At 42.5% G+C, this 19,202-nt stretch overlaps 1 protein-coding gene across 1 annotated transcript in view; it reads right to left on the bottom strand.

Annotated features, from left to right (window-relative positions):
* The window catches only part of MAML3 (mastermind like transcriptional coactivator 3), a 236,881-nt gene that overhangs the window by 74,970 nt on the left and 142,709 nt on the right, over nt 1-19,202 (bottom strand). The window contains exon 2 of the mRNA XM_062493102.1: nt 5,463-6,950. Within this exon, the coding sequence (XP_062349086.1) occupies nt 5,463-6,950 (1,488 nt within the window). The remainder of the gene's footprint in view (nt 1-5,462; nt 6,951-19,202) is intronic.

The raw sequence follows: 19,202 nt of genomic DNA, 5'->3' as shown, positions 1-19,202 counted from the left end.
AACAACTGGTTTCAGCTCTGTACTAGCAATGATTTGGAGGATTTAACAGTGAATACTGGCCAGTGTGGTTTCAGGAGAGTAGGTTTCACCAAAGAATTTAATAGACTCATAGGGCTATTTAGTCTGGAAGAGACCTCTAAGATCACTGAGTTCAGCCTTTAACCCAACACTGCTGAGTCCACCACTAAACCAGGGCCCTTAGGACCACATGTGCATGTCTTTTAAATACCTCCAGGGATGGTGAATCAACCACTTGCCTGGGGAATCTGTTCCCATTCCTTACAATAGAATGAGTGGTTTAGTTAGGGCATGGGAACAATACTCTTATACTTTGATTTTGCAAGGTTCAGGCTGGGCAAGAAACTTGATAATGAAGAAAAAACATTGCCAAATGAAATGAATGAAGTTTGTATTACATGAACAAGTACATACCCACAGGTCACAAAATGAGGAAATACCAACAAAATTGGTTTTTAGGATTATGCCATGGAGATCTTAGCCAAATGCTATCCAATGTTTGTTTCTAGTGATTTATGCTAGTACAGCCTCCCAGACAACACAATGGGCAGATGACAGCGGGCATGGTAAGAAGGCTAGGTTATGCTCACAGGTAAGATGGTCAGAATCCATCCAAACATGTTTTGTTAACCCGTTTGTCCTTAAAAATCTGCCAGAGACTGATTTTCAGGGAGAACATTTGAACTTTGTAAAAGGCAGGTACAGCATCTAAACTCCAAGTCGAAGCTTTTGTGGAAAGCAGCTTCTACAAGTCAAACACAGCATAGACAGGCATTCACTACAGGTCTATATACTGCTCAGCAAGTGATCCTCACTGTCTCCTTTATTATTTCCATTCCAGCCTGTCTCCCCTAAGATCTGGTAAGACAGTTGTTTCTCTGTCGCACTTTCATGCAGTGAATACAAATCTTTCTTCTTTACTTCCAGGTAGGCTTTTAAAAAAGGCCAAATTCCAGAACATCAACAATTTCTTTTTCTCACTGTCTTAAAGATAACCTCAAAAAAAGTGTAAAATCTCTTTTACAGTTTCAGAGAGAAGCACACCCTTTCAGTTCTAAAGGACAATGATTACGTTTTGGAAATGTTCTTAGGACACCAGTCCCCCTTTATCTTTAGTATACAAAACCAGACTGAGCAGATGATGCATCTTGAATGCATAAGATTAAAACAAAGGACAGATAATTAGATATGAAGATATGCTTGCAGGATGGTGTAATTTCTCTCCTTCATTCACATCCCTAAAATTTTAAACAATATAACTAGCGGTTTCGTTAGGAAATAATTGCAGCATTCTCACAGTCCCATGCAGGCAAATAGCTGCACTATAGTTTTACTTGTCTTACACCCACAGAGAATTCTGTTTTGTTTTCTCTCATTACTTTCCCTCACACACTTGGCTCCAAACATCAAATTTTGCCTCAATCATTCAACTTTAATTCCTTTGGGTTGCTTTTCTTCTCTTACCATTATGTATTCATATCGAACAGCTGGAATAATAAAAAAAAGCACAATTATTTATTCCTAAATTTCTGTAAGAATTGTTTTTTTTTACTTTTCTATAGTTTGAAATTACTTTTTTGGTTTGAGGAAAAGGAGAAAAAAACATGCCTCCCATAAAACCTTACATACATCTCAAAAACTTAATGGAATATTTTAACTTAAACAGCACCGTAACTTTTGAGAAGGACGTGGGTTCAGACTTTCTTCCTTTTATTTCTAAAATCGTACAAAAAGTCTAAGCAAAGCAACTGCCGCTCCTCGGTGTGGAACTGGTTTCTTTAACTATGACACGAGAACTAGAAGAGAAGAGGATCTCTACCCCCAAAATACCAAAGAAGTTACCAGCCCTGTGAAAATCTACTGGCTGGGTTAGCCTATGAGCCACAGCTAAACAAGAATGGAGGAACCACCCAGAAAAAGCAAGAGCAAAAAAAAGCAAGACCTGCCACCTAGTCACAAACTAACAACTGGGTTTAGGGCAGATCAGGGTAACAAGGAGCAAGGTAGAGAGCAGGGAATTCTAAGTACCAGTCTGACCAAGTGGAGAACAGTCAGGCATGAGGTAATATTAGTGGGACAGAATCTACCTTGATAAGTTAGACAAGTCAGGATCCACCATGAGCTTTGCTGGATAGAGATGGGTCAGAATCTGCCTATGGTTTTAATACTCAGTTCCAGAAAAAAAAATCCCATCAAAATTACCTTCAGGGCATCTCTGGAAAAATCTCTGACTCAAAAATCCAAAACAGTATCTCCTTTATGTAAAAATACCCCAACCTGTGCTGCTGTGAAGAGAAACAAGGTATAAAATAAGATATAGGACTTAATGGCTCAGGGTGCATGGGTCTTTCAGCAACAGTGTGTTGAGGGCTACAGCTGCAGTGCCAGTACCAGTCCTGAATTTCCACTGAAAAGTAAAGAACTAACACTTCTGACAGGAAGAGTCTCAAATACTCACAGTGCAGAGATCCTTCAGAGAAATCCTACTTCTCTAGGATACTAGTTCTGCTGGCTAGGCTGCTAATTTGGCACTCTGCCTGTCCAACCACTCACACACATATTGAGCAGAAGGGCTTCCTCTCTTTAAAAGAGTAGGAAGTGATGCTCAGCATGCCCAGGACACAAGCCCAGAGCACTGACACATTGATAGGACAGTCATGGACAGCTGACCTCCACAGACCATTTGCAAGGCCCCAGCTGGGCTGAAAAAACTGCTGTGTCTCACCAAAATACACTCAACAGCTGAAGCAATGAGTTAATATAAGAATGCTACTTATTACAACACGAGTGCCTCAGGCACAAATGGGTTTTAATTAGTGTCCATACACATGCACAGAACTAAGCCATACCTAAATTTTACAGCAGTACACGGAAAGTAAGACAAGGCACTTAGGTACATGTCAGGTGATCTCTAAATCAGCTTTTGGTTCTCGAATATGCCCTTGAAAGAGTAACTTGACAGAAGTATATGGCCACAGCTAACTATTAGATGCAATAGGTAGATTCTTTTTTCCCCTTAAATATAATTTATTAAATCACTGTGATTATTTAACACAAACATAAAATTTTACAAATCTCTGTCAAACCCCAAAACTACAATGAAAGTAGAAACTATAAACTGACAGAAATATACATTCAGTTTACATGCAGGAATGTATTTCAAACTGATGAGCGCAATATTCTTATTTTTCATCTGTGACTATCAGTATGTAGTAAGTCGTAAAATCAGATAATCTGCATCACTCTGTTTTTAACTTACCAATATCAACATATTTGCCACTTTTGCAAAAACAGTAAGTTCCATCAAGCACATCTCACAATAATAAGCTTTCTAATTTTCCACAGGAAATGCTTTTAAGGGAAGCAGGAGAGAAAGAAGGAAGGAATACATTGCAGTTAGAAATGTATTATTTCAACCTTTCCCACCAAAATAAATCCCATCAGTGTAGGCAAGTAGGTTCCACAAGTAGTAAAGGGACGTTTTGATACCTACGCAATAACAAGAAGTCCCTCATCCTGGATGGATAAAAAAATGTGAATTGCACATAATATATAATAAAGTATGGCTTTGCCTTAAGTATCTTATTTGTTTGTCACAGAAATGACTTAATATCTGGACTTGTTTATGTAAGGATGCCTAGTTCTATCCAAATATCTAGTTTTTCCCATGCTAAACAAACAAACAAACGAACAACAACAACAACAAAAAAAAACCACAAAAAAAGAGGAACTGAGTGAGATTAGGTACATGAAACCTTGGCTACCCATTCACAGTTTGGAATTGCAGAGAGATATTAACATTAATTTCTCAACTTATGAAATGGAGGAGATGCCATTAACCCTTTCACATAGGCAGTTCATCCTCTCAGCAGTTTGATGGGTCTTTGAGTTCAACAGTTTTAACAAAAGCAAAAGAAAATCAATTAAACATTAGGTGGCACGACCAAGCATCCTCTGCCTCTCAGTTACAAACTAACAAATCTGTAGCTACAATTACAGTCTGAGTTCCATGTCATTGTTGCAGTATTTCTCTGGATAAGCCTTCACCAAAAGAAGAGGCTTTAGATCACCTATGTCTAATAAAATAGGCAAGTAGAATTAATATAAAAATACGAACTTCTGAGCTGTCACCATACATCCTGAACCAAAACCAGGAGACAGATGAACATTTCTTTTTGTTTTGCAATTAATTTTAAGTAATATGTGACGTGCTCTGACCTGGTAAAGATCCTACTTCTCCTTATTTGTTGATCCCCAAACTCCTTAAGCTGAAGGAATAACAAAATTTGCACTATCTCTACATGCATTACAGTGTGAGTCACAATTAAACCATGCTCAGAATGAAGTATTCCTTGTAGGTGGTGTGGAAACAGCTAATTTGGTGGAAAGCTGTTATGCTAAAACGATCAACCAACAATTCTATTAGTGTATTATACACTATTAGTATATATCAGACTACTTGACATGTTTTGGTGGCACATAACTTCTGGGAAGACATCACCTACTTTGGGAATTGATTGTTAATTTTAATCCATTTCTAAACTCTCAAAACAACATTTAAAAAATTTGTTCTTGAACCTTTCTGTGACACCAGTGGGCAGATCTTTACAGGGGCTGCACAACTAAGAATACCCTGCTGACCCAGGAGGCAACAGGGCATTGATGTAACCACTATTCAAACCGGTTATTAACTCATTGCAAAGTATTCCCCAAACCTGGCAACTGCTGCACCAGAGCTTAGCATGGAATACAAGTGAGACAGTGCTGCCAAGGCTCTGAAGCCAACATGGCTTTAGCCTCTTGCTGAAAGACAAAACACTTGGGGCTGCTAAAGACTACTTGACAGTCCCAGAATAAACCATCCCATCTCATCATCATGGCCAAAGCACCACTAAAACCATTCCGTTGTTCTTACTTTTTCCAGTCAAAACCAAAGGCTCTCAGCACCCAAAATGTTCTTCCTTTGCTCCCAGAGACAAAATGCCAAAAATGCTGTTTAAAGCTAGCTTGATCTCTACCCCAAGAAGAAGGGACCCACTGCTCCATCTTTTTGTTACAATGCTAACTACACTGTGGGAAACTAAGTAATGCAGTGGTTTGGGATCCACAACCACCAAGTCTTGCATTATGAAAAAGAAAGGAAACAAACCCTCCAAGGAAGCGTGACTTCTGACCCAAAATTTCCAAGAGTGGCCCTAAGCATTCATCAGAAGAGGCACAGGGAAAGAGCAGTGAGTTAACCACAGGTCTAAAGTATAATGCAACATAATTTCAGTTGTTTCTTAAAATAATCAGGCTCCAATACCATGTGGAAAATCCAAGAAGCGTCTGCAATGACATTCCATACTTTCCAGGAGAAAGAGGAGGCGAGTAGAGGAGACTAAGAGGTACTAAGCCTTTGTACTGGCCTCTTGTTGTTGCCCACATTGTGCACTCACACTTACCTGACCAAGGGCGGGGAGCGTTGCATATGCCATGGGCTGATTGATCATTCCTTTCTGCTTCATGATGAGCATGCGTTTCTGCTCCTCGCTCAGGTGTGCCATCTGAGCTGGCATCTGCGTCTGCTGGGACTGCTGCTGCTGGATGTATGGCATCATGGCGTTCTTCCCAGGATTTGCCATCGGTGGGGTCATCCTCTGACTCAGCTCAGTGTTGAAATGGGTCAGAGGTTTGGTGTTGCCGTAAGATAGCATATTGGGCTGTTTGCTCAAGGAGTTTGTGACCAAATTATTTGGCTGCTGACTGATCATGTTCATGTGATTTTGAGGGAGGTAGTTATTAATTGTGGTCTTCTGGGGATTATTTGCCATAGGAGGCACTATTGGGTTTTGGTTGTTAAAGGCTTGAGAATACATCATTGGACTATTTGGTTTGTCTGCGCTGAAGGGTCCTCCGTAGGGACTAGATGGAGGCCCCACCGGTGACCAGTTTGAGGGCTGATTTGGATGCTGCTGCTGCTGCTTCTGCTGCATGAGCTTGGCTCTCTGCTGCTGCTGGGCTGCCATCTGCTTGAGCTGCTCAGCTGGGGACAGGTCAGCACTAGGCAAGGTCACTGGCCCAGGCCCCGATCCTGCCACGGCCGATGCCGGGTTCATCAGGAAGCCATTCCCAGAGCGTGCCTGCGTCTGTCCGGGAGTGTGTACCTGGCTGGGAGTCTGAGGGGACTGGACAACACAGTTTGCCGGTGATCCAGCAGGGACTGGGGCCGGCGGTGCGCTGGATGCAGAAGCAATGCTGGAACCTGTGGAGATGTTGGAGAATGGAGGACCAGAAGATGATGGTCTGACCTGGGGAGACCCTAATGGGACATGAGCGAATGGAGAATGGGATGGATCACTTTTTACACTTGCACTCTCCTGAGTCTCTGTGGCAGGCCTGGGAAATTCGGGCTCCTTCTTCTCTTCAAAGTCTTCATTGAATAAATCCTGTATATCATCTTCTGGGACTGTGTTTGCCAGCTCATCTATGAGTTCCTGCCACTCCTGATCATTTAGGTTAATGTCTGAGAAGAGCTTGTTCTGATTTGAAAGAGATGTTTCAGAAGTGTCTATGCAGTTGGAGTCATCCAGAGGCTCTTGCTTTAGCTCCTTGTTCTGCAGGATGTTAAAACCATCATCCAGCTCGTTGCAGCCATTAACAGGGAGCTTTATCTCAGAAAGCGCACCATTTTCACCCAAGTCTTCTAGACCACTCCTGTGAGTTCCACTGTTCTGCAGGGGCAGGGGAGCTTTCATGTCAAGCTGGTGAAGAGGAGAAACAGCAGGCAGAGGCAAATTAATGGGCAAGCTGTTGATTGCCTCAATGCCTGGCACATCCTTTCGTGTCCGCTTACTGGTTGGAGAAAACTTCCCATCACAAACTCCGTTCTGCTGTTCTCCATTGAGAGGTGAACGTGTGCCTTCCAACTTCCTTTTGACTGTCTCTTGAAGCTTAAAGAAAACAAAAGGAAAGAAAAAAAATTAACCATTTGCAGATGCAAAAGAAGTACTCATGGGCACTGTGACAAGATGCTTCTTATCAAGCCAGTGACAATGAGTTTTAAAACTGATTAGGAAGTTTCTCTTATTTCATTCTTATGCCTTGATCAATTTGACAACACAGTCCAAAAGCCCCCAAACAATCAAACACCTCCTCCTACCCCAAACCTAACTTCCCTTGACTAAGAAAGCAGAACTGCAAAATATGTCTGTGGATTCCAAGCTGAGTCTGTGCTAACTTCCAAGAAATTTAGGGAGTAAGTTGACTAATTCAACATTTTAGTGCCTAATACAGGGATGAGATTTATACAGTGTGCCTAACACACTGAGGGGTTTTAAAATGGAACAAAAAAAAAAGAAAAAAAGAATCTCTAAAATTTACTACTCACTCTGATTTTTTTTTTTTTACATGGAAGTTTCTGGAAGCTTCTTAAAAATAACTGCAGTACAACTGATTGACTACTTATATTGATATGTGTTGTTGACCAAAAAAAAAAATAAAATAAAATAGTTTCATTTGATTATGTTCTTGGCTAACATATCGAGAATCACTCTTAAGGGAGAGGAAAAAAAATATCTAACCTAGAAAATAGAAGGTGCTTTGCACAACGTTAACTCAATCAAATAATGAAAAAAAGGAAATCAGCAATGTGCTAGGAGCTAGCATAAAACATAAATAGCTAACAGAAATAACAGCAAAACAAGTCTACAGGAAAGCAAATAAATTGGAATATAAGAATTTTATAAAGCAAGAGTGTATTAACATCAGCTTTTAGTCAGGTTATAGAAGCATAGCAAAGAACTGTAGCAAGCAAGAGTCCTCCCCACTCACACCCAAGTTGAGTCCTTTACTTATGCAGGAGGCTAAAAAAAGCATCTCTCTTCAGCTAAGGCAAAAAACAATAGTGGGGAGGGGAGGAAGCAAAGAGGTCACAGCTCTAGCGAACGCCTTCAGGACACACTTGCATCCTTGATACTAGAACAATAGAAGAAAAAATACTGAAAGATTTTATCAGTTTTTAAAGTATTCTTTCTGCTAGGAAAGTCCCAGATACGAAGCTCCCACCCCTTCCCTAACCTAGAGGTCCTCAACCTTCTTTCTTCTCACAGTCCAGATCCCATTTATTTCTCCCATCCCAGAGGGCTGGTTCCCCTTTCATCCCATGTGTAAGACAGGCAAGCAAATCCGTATCTTGCCCAGGTTTTGTAGGGAGTGGTTCTGGGAAGGCTGTGTCCTTCTCCTGCCCCTCGGGCCAGCCTGGCCTCTTTCAGCACACAATGCAGAGGGATGTGGCCAGCACAGGCATTGCTGCAGCTGAGCATGCATGGGCCACCAAGCTGCTGGTGAGGCTGCTCTTCTGCAGAGAACCAGGCAGAAAGGCACAGATATGAGTCTATGCAGAGCATCAATTTCTTGATTTGCATTGGAGTAGAACCGCTTTTTAAAGTGGGAAAATAATTAACATATGAATGAGACTACCCAGTTGGTCATCCTTGGCATAAGTGACTTTGCTGCCTGTTCTACCTTGCACAAAGCCAGTGTGTGCCAAGCCTCCTGGAGGTGGAAATTCCTCCACCTGGGTTCTGTAGTGCCACACAGAGCAGCTGCTCTGTAACCACAGCCTCTGCCACATAGCTCATCTCCTCCTCTGGTGTCTGGTCTTAAAACCCTGAATTTGGAGAGTTGGGGATGTTCATCTTGGAGATGAGAAAGTTCTGGGCAGACATTTGTAACACCCTCCAGTACCCAAAGGGCCTACAAGAGAGTTGGAGAAGGACTTTCTACAAATGACAGGACAAGGGCCAATGGCTTCAAACTGACAGAAGGTGGGTTTAGATTAGATATCAGGAAGAAATTCTTCCCTATGAAGATGATGAGGCGCTGGCACAGGTTGCCTAGAGAAGCTGTGGATGTCCCATCCCTGAAAGTATTCAAGGCCAGGCTGGATGAGGCTCTGAGCAACCTGGTCTAGTGGAAGGTGTCCTTGCCCATGGCAAGGGGGGTGGAATCAGATGATTTTTAAGGTCCCTTCCAACCTGTCGCATTCTGTAAATTCATGCTTATGCAGCTCTGTAGCAGCATGTATGTAACCATACCCTGAGTCTCTCTCCTCCCCAGTTTCTGGAGATGAGTGAACAGCATGGCCAGTGGTCTGCACCAAGAATTTCCTCTTCCTGTGTTGCAGGCTGTGATAGGGAACTAGCCTGCAGCAATGTGGGGGTCAAGAAGGCTGTGAACATGTTTTGGGCTTCTCTATCAAGTCCCTGACACTGCGTTCCCACTCCTCTCCCAAATGCAGCAGCTCTTGTCCCCAGGAGCTCCACAGATGCAAGTGGGAATGCACACTGTGCCACTGCCTCTAGATTAAAGGCTGGCATAGTCAGGTTTAGCAATCATAGTCTGCAGGAACCCACCAGGCTGCAGAGCACAGAGCCCTGCAGCAGAGCATCGCCTTCTCATCTCTCTGTGCCAGAGCAGCAGAGCTCTGCTGGCAAGAGCTGCTTGCCCCAGAGGTGATAATTGCCTCGATCTGTGCCAGTGAGCAGCCACGTGGAAAGGAAATCCAGGACTAGTGTGAAGGATCAAAATCAGATCCCACAAGGGGACTTAGGGTATGGCTTTCACCTCTGCTGCCTCCCTCCCCTAAAAACCCATGTTAAGTTCAACACCGGTGTGTGGCATTACAGCTCCGTGCTGCTTTTTGAGTCGTGTATCTGCCATGCTGCAGTATCCTACAGCTGAGTTGGTTCCACTGATCTTTATACAGCCCTGGATCAGACCCTGGAGACAGGATAGGATGGTACAGATGTGGTAATGGCACTGCTTCACAAGTACAACAGTACAGCTCCAGGGCAAGAAAAGGAAAGCACAAGCTAGCCTCAAGTGCAGGTGGTCAGTTGATATAATGGCATAAAAAAGCATGTTTAAGTATTGTCCCGGATGGGCCACTCACACAATTTGCAGCTGAAATCACCCATTTCAACTCCTAAGCCATTTCACTACAAACTCACTAAGTCATCACAAGAACAAGTCATCACAGGAACATTGCCCAAACAGCAAGTGACTCAAGACCAAGCTCAATGAGCATGCACAGGCAAAACCAGGATTTGAAGAACTGTTCAAAATGCATTTTGGCCCTTTACCCCAAGTTCATATTGACCAAATGCTGGGCTAAAGTAAGAACAGGACCTGGTGGCAGGCTTCTCATCATGAAGTAAAGTTCCTATAAGGAAAAGATGGGAAAAAGTTTGTCTTGATGACAAGGCAGGGAGTAGTGAGAGTGATTATGTCCTGAGTAGTACAGGTGAACTGATTCCATATGTTTTGCAAATTTGAATGAATAGTTTACAAAAAAATTGTTAAGAATGATACGCTTTTACATGGTTTTACACTTTCAGGTTTTAAAACAGTACTATTTTGTCCTGAATCTATCACCTTTTTGGTACACGAATATTTACAAAAAGAATCAAAATTATCTAGTGGCAAATAGCCAGCCCTAAAAATATCAGTTCCTAAAGTTTCATCATGTGCTGGAAACTTGGATGTCCCCCCATACAAATATACAATGACTTTAGAGAAAGTAAAAACAGGCCCAGTATATAAATATTCATAATTGTGTTTATTATGCATTATAACACAAAGAAGCTTGCCATGGAAACTATTTTCCATCAAATATGAAACATAGAGAAGCTGTGCCCTGTTGCAAAAAGAAATTAAATTAAACCTATCCTAAGTTTGTACCTCCACACTGTTCTCCTTCAGAGACTTTAGGATTTGGGGGGTTAACAGGGACTAATATTTTTATTTTGTTTGTCATTGAAAAACTGTAGGTAGACAGAAACGTAACATGAAAGGTTTGTTTGAAGGCAACACGTTGGGTACAACCTTTGCAGGTGGGGAAGCCCCTTGACTCCAGCATTTTGGGGGAGTTGAGAGCCATAACAACAGATGAATTTCCTTTTTTTGAGGTACAACACAGAAATATTCTTATAAAATTATTTCAATGAAAATTTTCCTTTTCATATCTTGATTTCATCCCAAATCACCATATTAAGTCTTGAACAGTTTGGATATCCTACAGTGAGCATACACTGGCAAACAGTTTACCACCACCAGGATTCCACAGTGTCTTAGACTAAAATCCCAGCACCTCCCCTTCCCTCTATAAACACAATCCCTGAAGTAAAATAGCATCTTTTAAGGTACCCTCCCTCTCCTTCTTAGTACAAATACACAGTTTGTGAAGATATTAGTAGGAGCGGAGAGATTTATGTCTAGGAGCAAAAGATTGTTGACACATAATATAAAAATAAAAGGAACATATTGAAATAAAAGAAGCCCCTTCCAGCTTCATAAGCCTTTAGCTTTATTCACGCAAAGTATTCAGCTGATGAATCTTCATTTCACTGCAGTTTTCTACCCCAAGGCACAAGAGGGTGAAGCAGGACTCTCAATTCTTTATACGCCTTTGGAAAAACTCCAGTTACAGAGTGAGAAAAGGTCAAATTTTGGCAGGTTGACTTTTTAAATGAATTTCTACTGGAGGAGAGGCAGGGGGACAGAGTCTGTGCACGCAAACATGCAGGGACCCGAAGGGTCTCATCCAACCCATCCTGAGACCCATGGCGGAGCTGCTTGGACATGCCGTGACAGACCCCACAGATAAACAAGAGAGTGTGGAGGCTGTCGGCAGGGCTTTCATCTGTGAGGAGAAGCTGCTCCGCTTCATCTCACCAGTAGCAATTCATTTTTCAAAAGAAATGAGACAGAGGTACTGTTGTTATAGCAACAGCCGAGCCACTCGCCAGCCCATCCTCCACCATGGAGGCTGTTCCAGCTGTACATGGGGAGTGATGGGGCTGTGGTGGCAGAAAATCCTTTCATTGCTCCTTAAAAAAAAAAAAAACAACCCCCCCCCCCCAAAAAAAAAAAAAAAACAACCAGAGGGAGGTGGGGAAGCCAAGAGGCTATATAATCCCTATGCCAGTAGAAGCTGGATGTGATTCACAGGGTTTAACACAGGTCCACCTCTCCTCTGTGAGCTCCCAGATAAGGAAGCTGATGTCACTTTTACAGATGTTTTTGTGTACCAGCTACATGTAGCCACTGGTTTTCCTCCCCCTAGGGAAGCTCCAGCCATTTCAATACAAGACAAGGGCAACAGTTCTGAGAGGTTTGGTCCACTTGGCTCTCGAGCTCTGCTAGAATGTGCCCTGCTCTGGAGCTATCTTTGCCCCCTGTGGGAAAGCAGAGGAACTAGCCAAAGCCCAAAGTCCATCTTCTTCAGAGGACATGCATTTCTACAAAAAAACAAGGGTTATTATCTTCTCCACATGCTCTTCTGTGTCTCTTTCTGTTAAAAATTGATCTTTTCAGTCCTTCATGTTGAATAAGTCTGGCCCACCAGTCATTGTGACCTTCAGTTCCTTTCCATGAAATTAATTCAAGTCTTGGGCCTTCCTCCAGGGTTTCTACTCTGCCTTCCACCAGTGTGTGTATTGTGAGTTTGCCCCCCCTTTCTTCTCCTTTCTTCTCCTAGAGCTTCTATAGAAAGATCTTGATACTTCTTACCTCCAACAGGGTGTATTTACAATGAACTCTGCCAAACACCTCCCCAGTTCAGCAGTCTCCAACCTGCAGCCTAAAGACTGAGTCAAGTTTGCTACTTAACTTCTTGTGCTGCACTCAAATCTTATCAACAATTTAGGAAGCATCCTGGGGTGGCTATGAAGTGACACTAAACAAGTGGATTTGACATGGCAGCATCTAAGATCAGTAAGGAATAATCAGCATTGCCATTCGCCTGCCAAAATTTCAGCTTCAACATTTGAAAGGATTTTTTGCGCTCTCCTCCTTGCTGTATCATCTCTGACGCTGCCGTTCAAAAGTCAGTGCTGCCAGGGCACCACTCTCTGAGGTACAGCACTTCGTGTCACCGGTGTTTTAAGTCCACCAGCACCATAGTGCCCCTCCAATGACTCTGCAGTGTCCTGCAGAGGTGGTGGGGAGCAGAGAGCAGCCTTTCGACAGCCCCTGTTGGAGCTGAACTCAGACAAGCAGCCAAGCAACATGAAGGTGAGTTACAGATCACCACTTCCCACAAATGAAAATATTTCCTGCATCCAACCACTCCCCTACTATCTTAAGTTCTTCATGCTGCTGAAAGCATGGCACTGATGCCTACTAACTCACCTGATGAAGCCTCATGTAGCAAACTGATTTGGGAGCACAACTGCTCGTTTAAAGCACATGCTGTGTTTCTCTATGCTAGGCCAGGCTGCCCAGCTCTTATTGGCCAGAGCAATGTTTCAACTATACAGGAAATTCACATTGTGAAATCGGTCTGAAGTTGGTAAAATCTCATCCTGCCAACCTAGCCAGTAACCTGTTCAGCTCTGCAGGCTCACAGAGTAACCTCTGCCTCAGGAAAGGGGTCAACCTTCTGCCCCTTACCCTGAAAAGGGCTGTTGGGGTCTCTTGTCATTACCCTTTTTTGCCATCAGTCACCAGAAGAACAAAATAACTCCCACTAATAGTAAAACCATGATCAAAGCATTGGGCAAACCTGAAAAAGTTAGCAGAGAGGAAAATAATCCCCTTCCTTACATTTCAGCCAGACAGGAAGGGTTGCTCTCTGAAGAGTGAGGGTAAAGAGTCGTGGTGGCTCTTGGATGCAAAGCTGGCAGCACAGGCCCCTTGCTAGAGCTGCCCGCAAGCTGTCAAGGCCCCAGCCACCTGTCAGGCTCCCAGCCACCAGCAGGAACTGGACCACACTGGGACATCAAGCAGAGAACAGGGGAAAAAGGGTAGCAAAAAAAGGCACTGCATGAGAGCAAAATAGCAATCGAGATGGGGAAGTCAAACCAGGTGAATGCTCTTACTCCATCTGCTCTCAGTCAGCCAGGTAAGGATGCCGGACATTGTGCAGCAAGTTTAACTGAACTTTAGAGCACTAATTATTCCATGGGTGGAATGCTGTTATCACCATCAAAGAGCCTTCCTGCTCAAGAGTATGATCTACATGGTTTACTCCTCTCCAGATCTAATTCAATCCTGCTTTGGCCCAATGGGGTAAACACTAGCAAAGCAGTAACCTCATTGCTTTGGGAGTGCCAGCACTGTTCCACTTGTGTGTGCAAAAGTCCTAGGAAGGCTCTAAGAGCTGGCAGCGCCTACTCCTGCCTCTCACACCCAGCAGCTGAGCTCTTCTCTCCCTGAAATTGTCCTGGCAGATGGCATGAGCTGCATTTTCAGGGTGTGTTATGAGGATTTAGCCAGGCAGCCACCAGCTGACTTGCCTGGGAACTGTTCTGGTAAGTCTTCACCCTTTCCAATCTGATTTGAATCTGGACAGAAGAGAGGGTAATGATAAAAAGCAGATCCTGGAGATTATTAAAGCTGTGCCTCCCAGAGAACTACAAATCAGGGCAGAAAAGAAATGCAGGGACTTCTTGCATATTAAACTAAAAAGCAGCAAAACAACACACCCAGTGTTGTTGCACATGCACCATAGCTACTCATTATCTCTTTAAACTGTGTATGTGACACTAGGAATGGTTTCCTGGGGAAAATTTTGTCCCACTTCATCCTTGGATGAGCACAAGTTGTAGCAGGCTGGTGGCATCCTGCCTGCCTAGCAAAGGGGTATGTGGGACATGAAAGCATTCCTGTCCTCTGCAAAGGAGGAGCGGCTCTGTAACACAGCCTCTGCTTTCCTTGTCATGAAGGCACCTGTAGGATGTGAGCCCTGTTCCTAACTTCAGAACTGACAGACTAAAACCTTGTTTAACTGATGTAAGGGAGAAGCCTTTCCTATGCTTAGGGCAAGCAAATTACCTTCCAGCTGTGCTTGCAAAATACTGCCCTGGCACAATCTACCTATATAACATATTACTCCAGAATATTCTTGGAGAAACTCTGAAGAGAGAGCCAGAAGACACAGTGAAGGCATGGTAGTAGTCCCCTGATGACACCATAGATTTCCATGGACTATGAGTTTCTCCTGGATCTCTTTTACTACCAAAGCCTGACTAGTGCCTCCTCTCTAGAAGACAGATAACAAGCTGACAGAAGGCAGAACTCAGAAATGGCACAGTTATCTTCCATTCATATCACTGGTGTTAACTCCCAACACACATCACCTCATGGCAACATAGCTACTTTTTCCATAGATGCATGAAGCAGCACCTTCCAGTTCCTCAAATGAGTGTGGGCTAAGTAATTTCAGGGATTCTTCCACATGACTAAGTTCAAGTTCATGCTTTTTGAAGCAAAGTGTTTCATACAATTGGAAAAGGAAGGAAATGAGAGCCACATAGTCCCCACACTGTACCTGCTCAAGCCCACACATTTCAGTCACCCTCTTGGGGTAACAACATAAATTAAACTTCCACCTGAAAATATTTAAATATAAAATCAACAGATTTCCACCATTAACACATTAAAAGAAAAAGATCCAGTGACTCGGTCATGCTATGCTGCAAACAAAATGGTGAATTTAACCTCCTCTTCCTCATCTCTACCCTGTGCCTGAATGGGCAGCTTGGCTGAAGACATAGGTCAACTGAAGTTTTCTCTGTAAGGACAAATACCTTCAAAAGAGTATGGGTTATCTAAGCACAGACTGAACAAGTAATGATAAAGTAAGCATTTGAAAAGGAGAGGGAAATGAATGCTTTGCATGGTAATTAATTCTTATATTTTTTCTACATTTTAATTCTTTGCAGTGTAATGAGACCTGTCTTTTAGGGAAAGGGAAAAAAAAAAATCCAACATGGGACAGATGAGTTTGGAAATAAATTTCTGCTAAGCTACTGACAATTTAAAAAACAAATAATAAAATCAAATAACTGAAAATCCCGAAATAGAAATTATGCCAGAGGCAGCTTTTTCCTTCAGTCAAACAATTCCCTGATCAGCACAATCAGCTTGATCCATCTCTAGGAAAGAAGAGCAATACAGGAACTGGTTGTTTGTCTTGGTATCTCTTTAAAAGAACACAGCCAGCCGCAGTTTTGAAAGACTCCTGGACAAAACCCATGGCTCAGTCCCGAGGGGTGCTGAAGCCCTCAGGTCACAGAACCACACAAAGGTCTGGGCTGGAAGGGACCTTAAAGAGCAGCCTGTTCCAACACCCCTGCCATGGGCAGGGATGATTCCCCAGACCAGCTGGTTTAGGGCCCCATCCAACCTGGCCTTGAACACACCCAGGGTGAATCCCATTAAGTTCACTAGGAATTAGGGATGTATTGATAAGGTCATTTCTCCTGGATAAAAATTTCTTCAGAGATGGACACTAGGTCTGATGGAACATCTCTTTGCACTCATTTTTTGGCTTCAATACAAGCTATAGCCAGTACTGGATTAAAAAAGCAGGATCTCTAAAGATCTGTGAAGAGTCAAGGAATCAAAGGACTTTATAGGATGCCCCAGACAAGTTCTGAATTATTCTTATTATTCTGAGCACAGTTTGGGAGCTATTTGCCATGGGCTAAAGGCCAGACAGCACTGAACAGCAGATTTGCCCTAAATATGGCCAAGTAAACCATACAAACTTTAGCTCTTTGTGGCCTCAGCACCTTCACCTCAAGCTGACCTCAGTCCCACAAAGGCACACAGCACAACTAATGGAAAAGCACATCTGGTCTCCCAGCAATTACCAGTCACAGACTCACAAGGCTGGACCTGCTGTGTGGCATGAACTGCAAATGTACTATTTAAGTCTACTGATCAAGTGTAAAGAAATAGATTTTAAGCAAATGAAGGCCCTGATTCAGCACAATATTTAGCACATGGCTCACCTTGAGTACATTAAGCAACAGAAAATACAAAGAATGGTTTATGCAGTGAGTGACAACATCAGACCAAGACCTTTGCTCAGGTCTTACCTTCTTTATTTCATCCACAGCAGCTGTCTTCATCCCTGGATAAACCTCTTCCTCTCTCCCATCCTACTCTGAATATACATACGCTGAACTTGTGGCAGCAACTGCAGGAAGATTCCCAAATCCCAGAGGTGTGTAAGACTTTGAGATCTCTCTGCACAAACCAAAAAGATTACCAGGAGAAAGGTGGGCAGTGTTCTACCAAACAGGTCACATACCCAGGTAGTCATGGCTGTGCACCACACTCCAACCAGGCACTTTTATCTGTTTGTGGATTTTGAAAACAGTCCTCCAAGGGAAAGAATTGCAACTCATAATGCTATAGATGTCTGTACATTACCAGTATACACAACCCACGGGTCTTTCTTTCTTTTTTCCTTTTGCTGTCAAAAAAAAATTCTGATTTTTTCTGCACAAGTGCGCACACACGCACATACACACACAGTCATTGCCCATGATACTCACATGGGTTTTAGTCTCAGCAATCTATGCATACTAAGCATACATTAGCAGCTAATTAAAATTAAATTTAGACTTCAAGTCCCATTCACTACTGGAAGTTTGTGCCCTTAAAAGTGCTAAATAAGTAGAAGACAATAAAGCACGTGCTGTAGGTAAAGCCGAAATCACAGAGAATGTTACAGCTCTTTCTTAAACCCCTTGAAGCTCTGAAACATTAGATATTATAGTTGGCTGTTAGATAAGCCAGAGAACTGCATTATAAGCCAGAGTGAATTCATACAAAGGACTTCCACTAATTTTATTTTTCGTTTTAAAGGACTTCTCCTTCCCTCCTTTTTCTCTTATTGTAGGAATGATAAGCCACCTAGTACTAAGTGCTTTTAATTTGTTAGTCTGAAGACACAGTACTATTAGTCTACTACCAGAATTATGTGGATTTTGGTCTCAGAGAAAAACATAGATGAGATGAATCTAAAAGGAAAAACAAACCTAATTGTGTGTCATTCCCCACCATCATTTATCACTTAAATGTTGTCATTCAGATGCAGACATACATTAAACCTCTAAATTTCACTTCAGAAAACAGAGCAGGAAGCTGCCTAAAGCTGTATATTCAAGTCAGTGGCAGGGCTAGAATTGCACCCAAATCTTCCAAATCCTGTCCCCAGCCAATGGGAATACAAAATATCTTATATCTTGTCAGATCAATGTGCTTTTGTGTCTCCTTTTATTCTTATTCAGGAAAAACAAGGGGTGTGTACAGGGATCTATGAACAGGACATGGAGTCTGGGAACTCTTGTAGGCACCATAAGAAAGGTGCAGGCAAAAATAGGTCAGGTCATTCCAGTCTTAAGATTGCAAGCCATACCCCCGGATAGCAGGCTGAGATGGGATGAGATAAATCATGCTCCAGAAAGGGTCTTTTTCTTTTCACTGACCTTAAAGGGAACCTTGGTAACTAGCAGAAAAAGACACATCCACAGTCAGATGCTTCCATCTGGACCCTCCCCAAGCCACTGTTATTTGCCCAGTCACAATTAGGGCACTAATTACATGCTACTGCTGTTGACATCTGTGTTTAATAAAGATTTCTGTCTGCGTGGGTTGGGTCTTCCCCCCAGTTTCATTTCCAGAGGCCTCAGTTTTGTTCCACTAAGCTCTAAGAAAATAAGCCTGAAATCTTCATAGTTTGGCCTATAATAATGATACTACATTTACTCTTGGAAAGAGTGTTACTTTTCTTGCTTTGCCAAGGGAAAGAAGGTTGTGCAGCTCCAAATTTTTGCTTAGTAGCTAACTTCTACGTTCTATCACTTCTGGGTTAAGAGAGGCAAGCAGAAGGGGAGAGCTAGCAGGAAGAGCTTCAGATTAAGTCCCAGATAAACAGTAAGTAGTGTTACAACCATGATGCTCTAAGCAAAGTCTATAGAGAGGAGGGGAAAGAAGTATTTTTAATTAGACACACAGGGAACCATAGACAAGCTCTGGGATAAGCGCGCACTTCCTTCTTTAATGACAGTTATAGCAACATTAGTAACAACAGTAACAATTAGTAAACATGCTTAAGAAATTACACAAAATCACACAGATTTTGGGCATATAGGATTGTGTGCAAATCTGCTGTGTGATAGTTTCCCATAGCACAAAATTTGTTTTTAAAGGAAATTACATGGGCAGCAGGTTGAGGTTTTTCCTAGGGCTATTTACAAAACTCCTTTATTTTTCTTCTTTTCTTCCAAGCTTTTGAAAACAGTCAAATGAAAATAAAAGCCTGGCAATTAGCATATTTCAGAATTACAGTAAGGGCACAGTTTTAAAAGGCACAGCTGCCTGAGACTGACTTTTTTTCAATGCCA

This window comes from Cinclus cinclus, chromosome 5 (genome assembly GCF_963662255.1).
Source record: "Cinclus cinclus chromosome 5, bCinCin1.1, whole genome shotgun sequence".
NCBI classification, from domain to species: domain Eukaryota; kingdom Metazoa; phylum Chordata; class Aves; order Passeriformes; family Cinclidae; genus Cinclus; species Cinclus cinclus.
The sequence above is the reverse complement of the archived record's forward strand: the minus strand, read 5'-3'. Positions and strand labels throughout refer to the sequence as shown.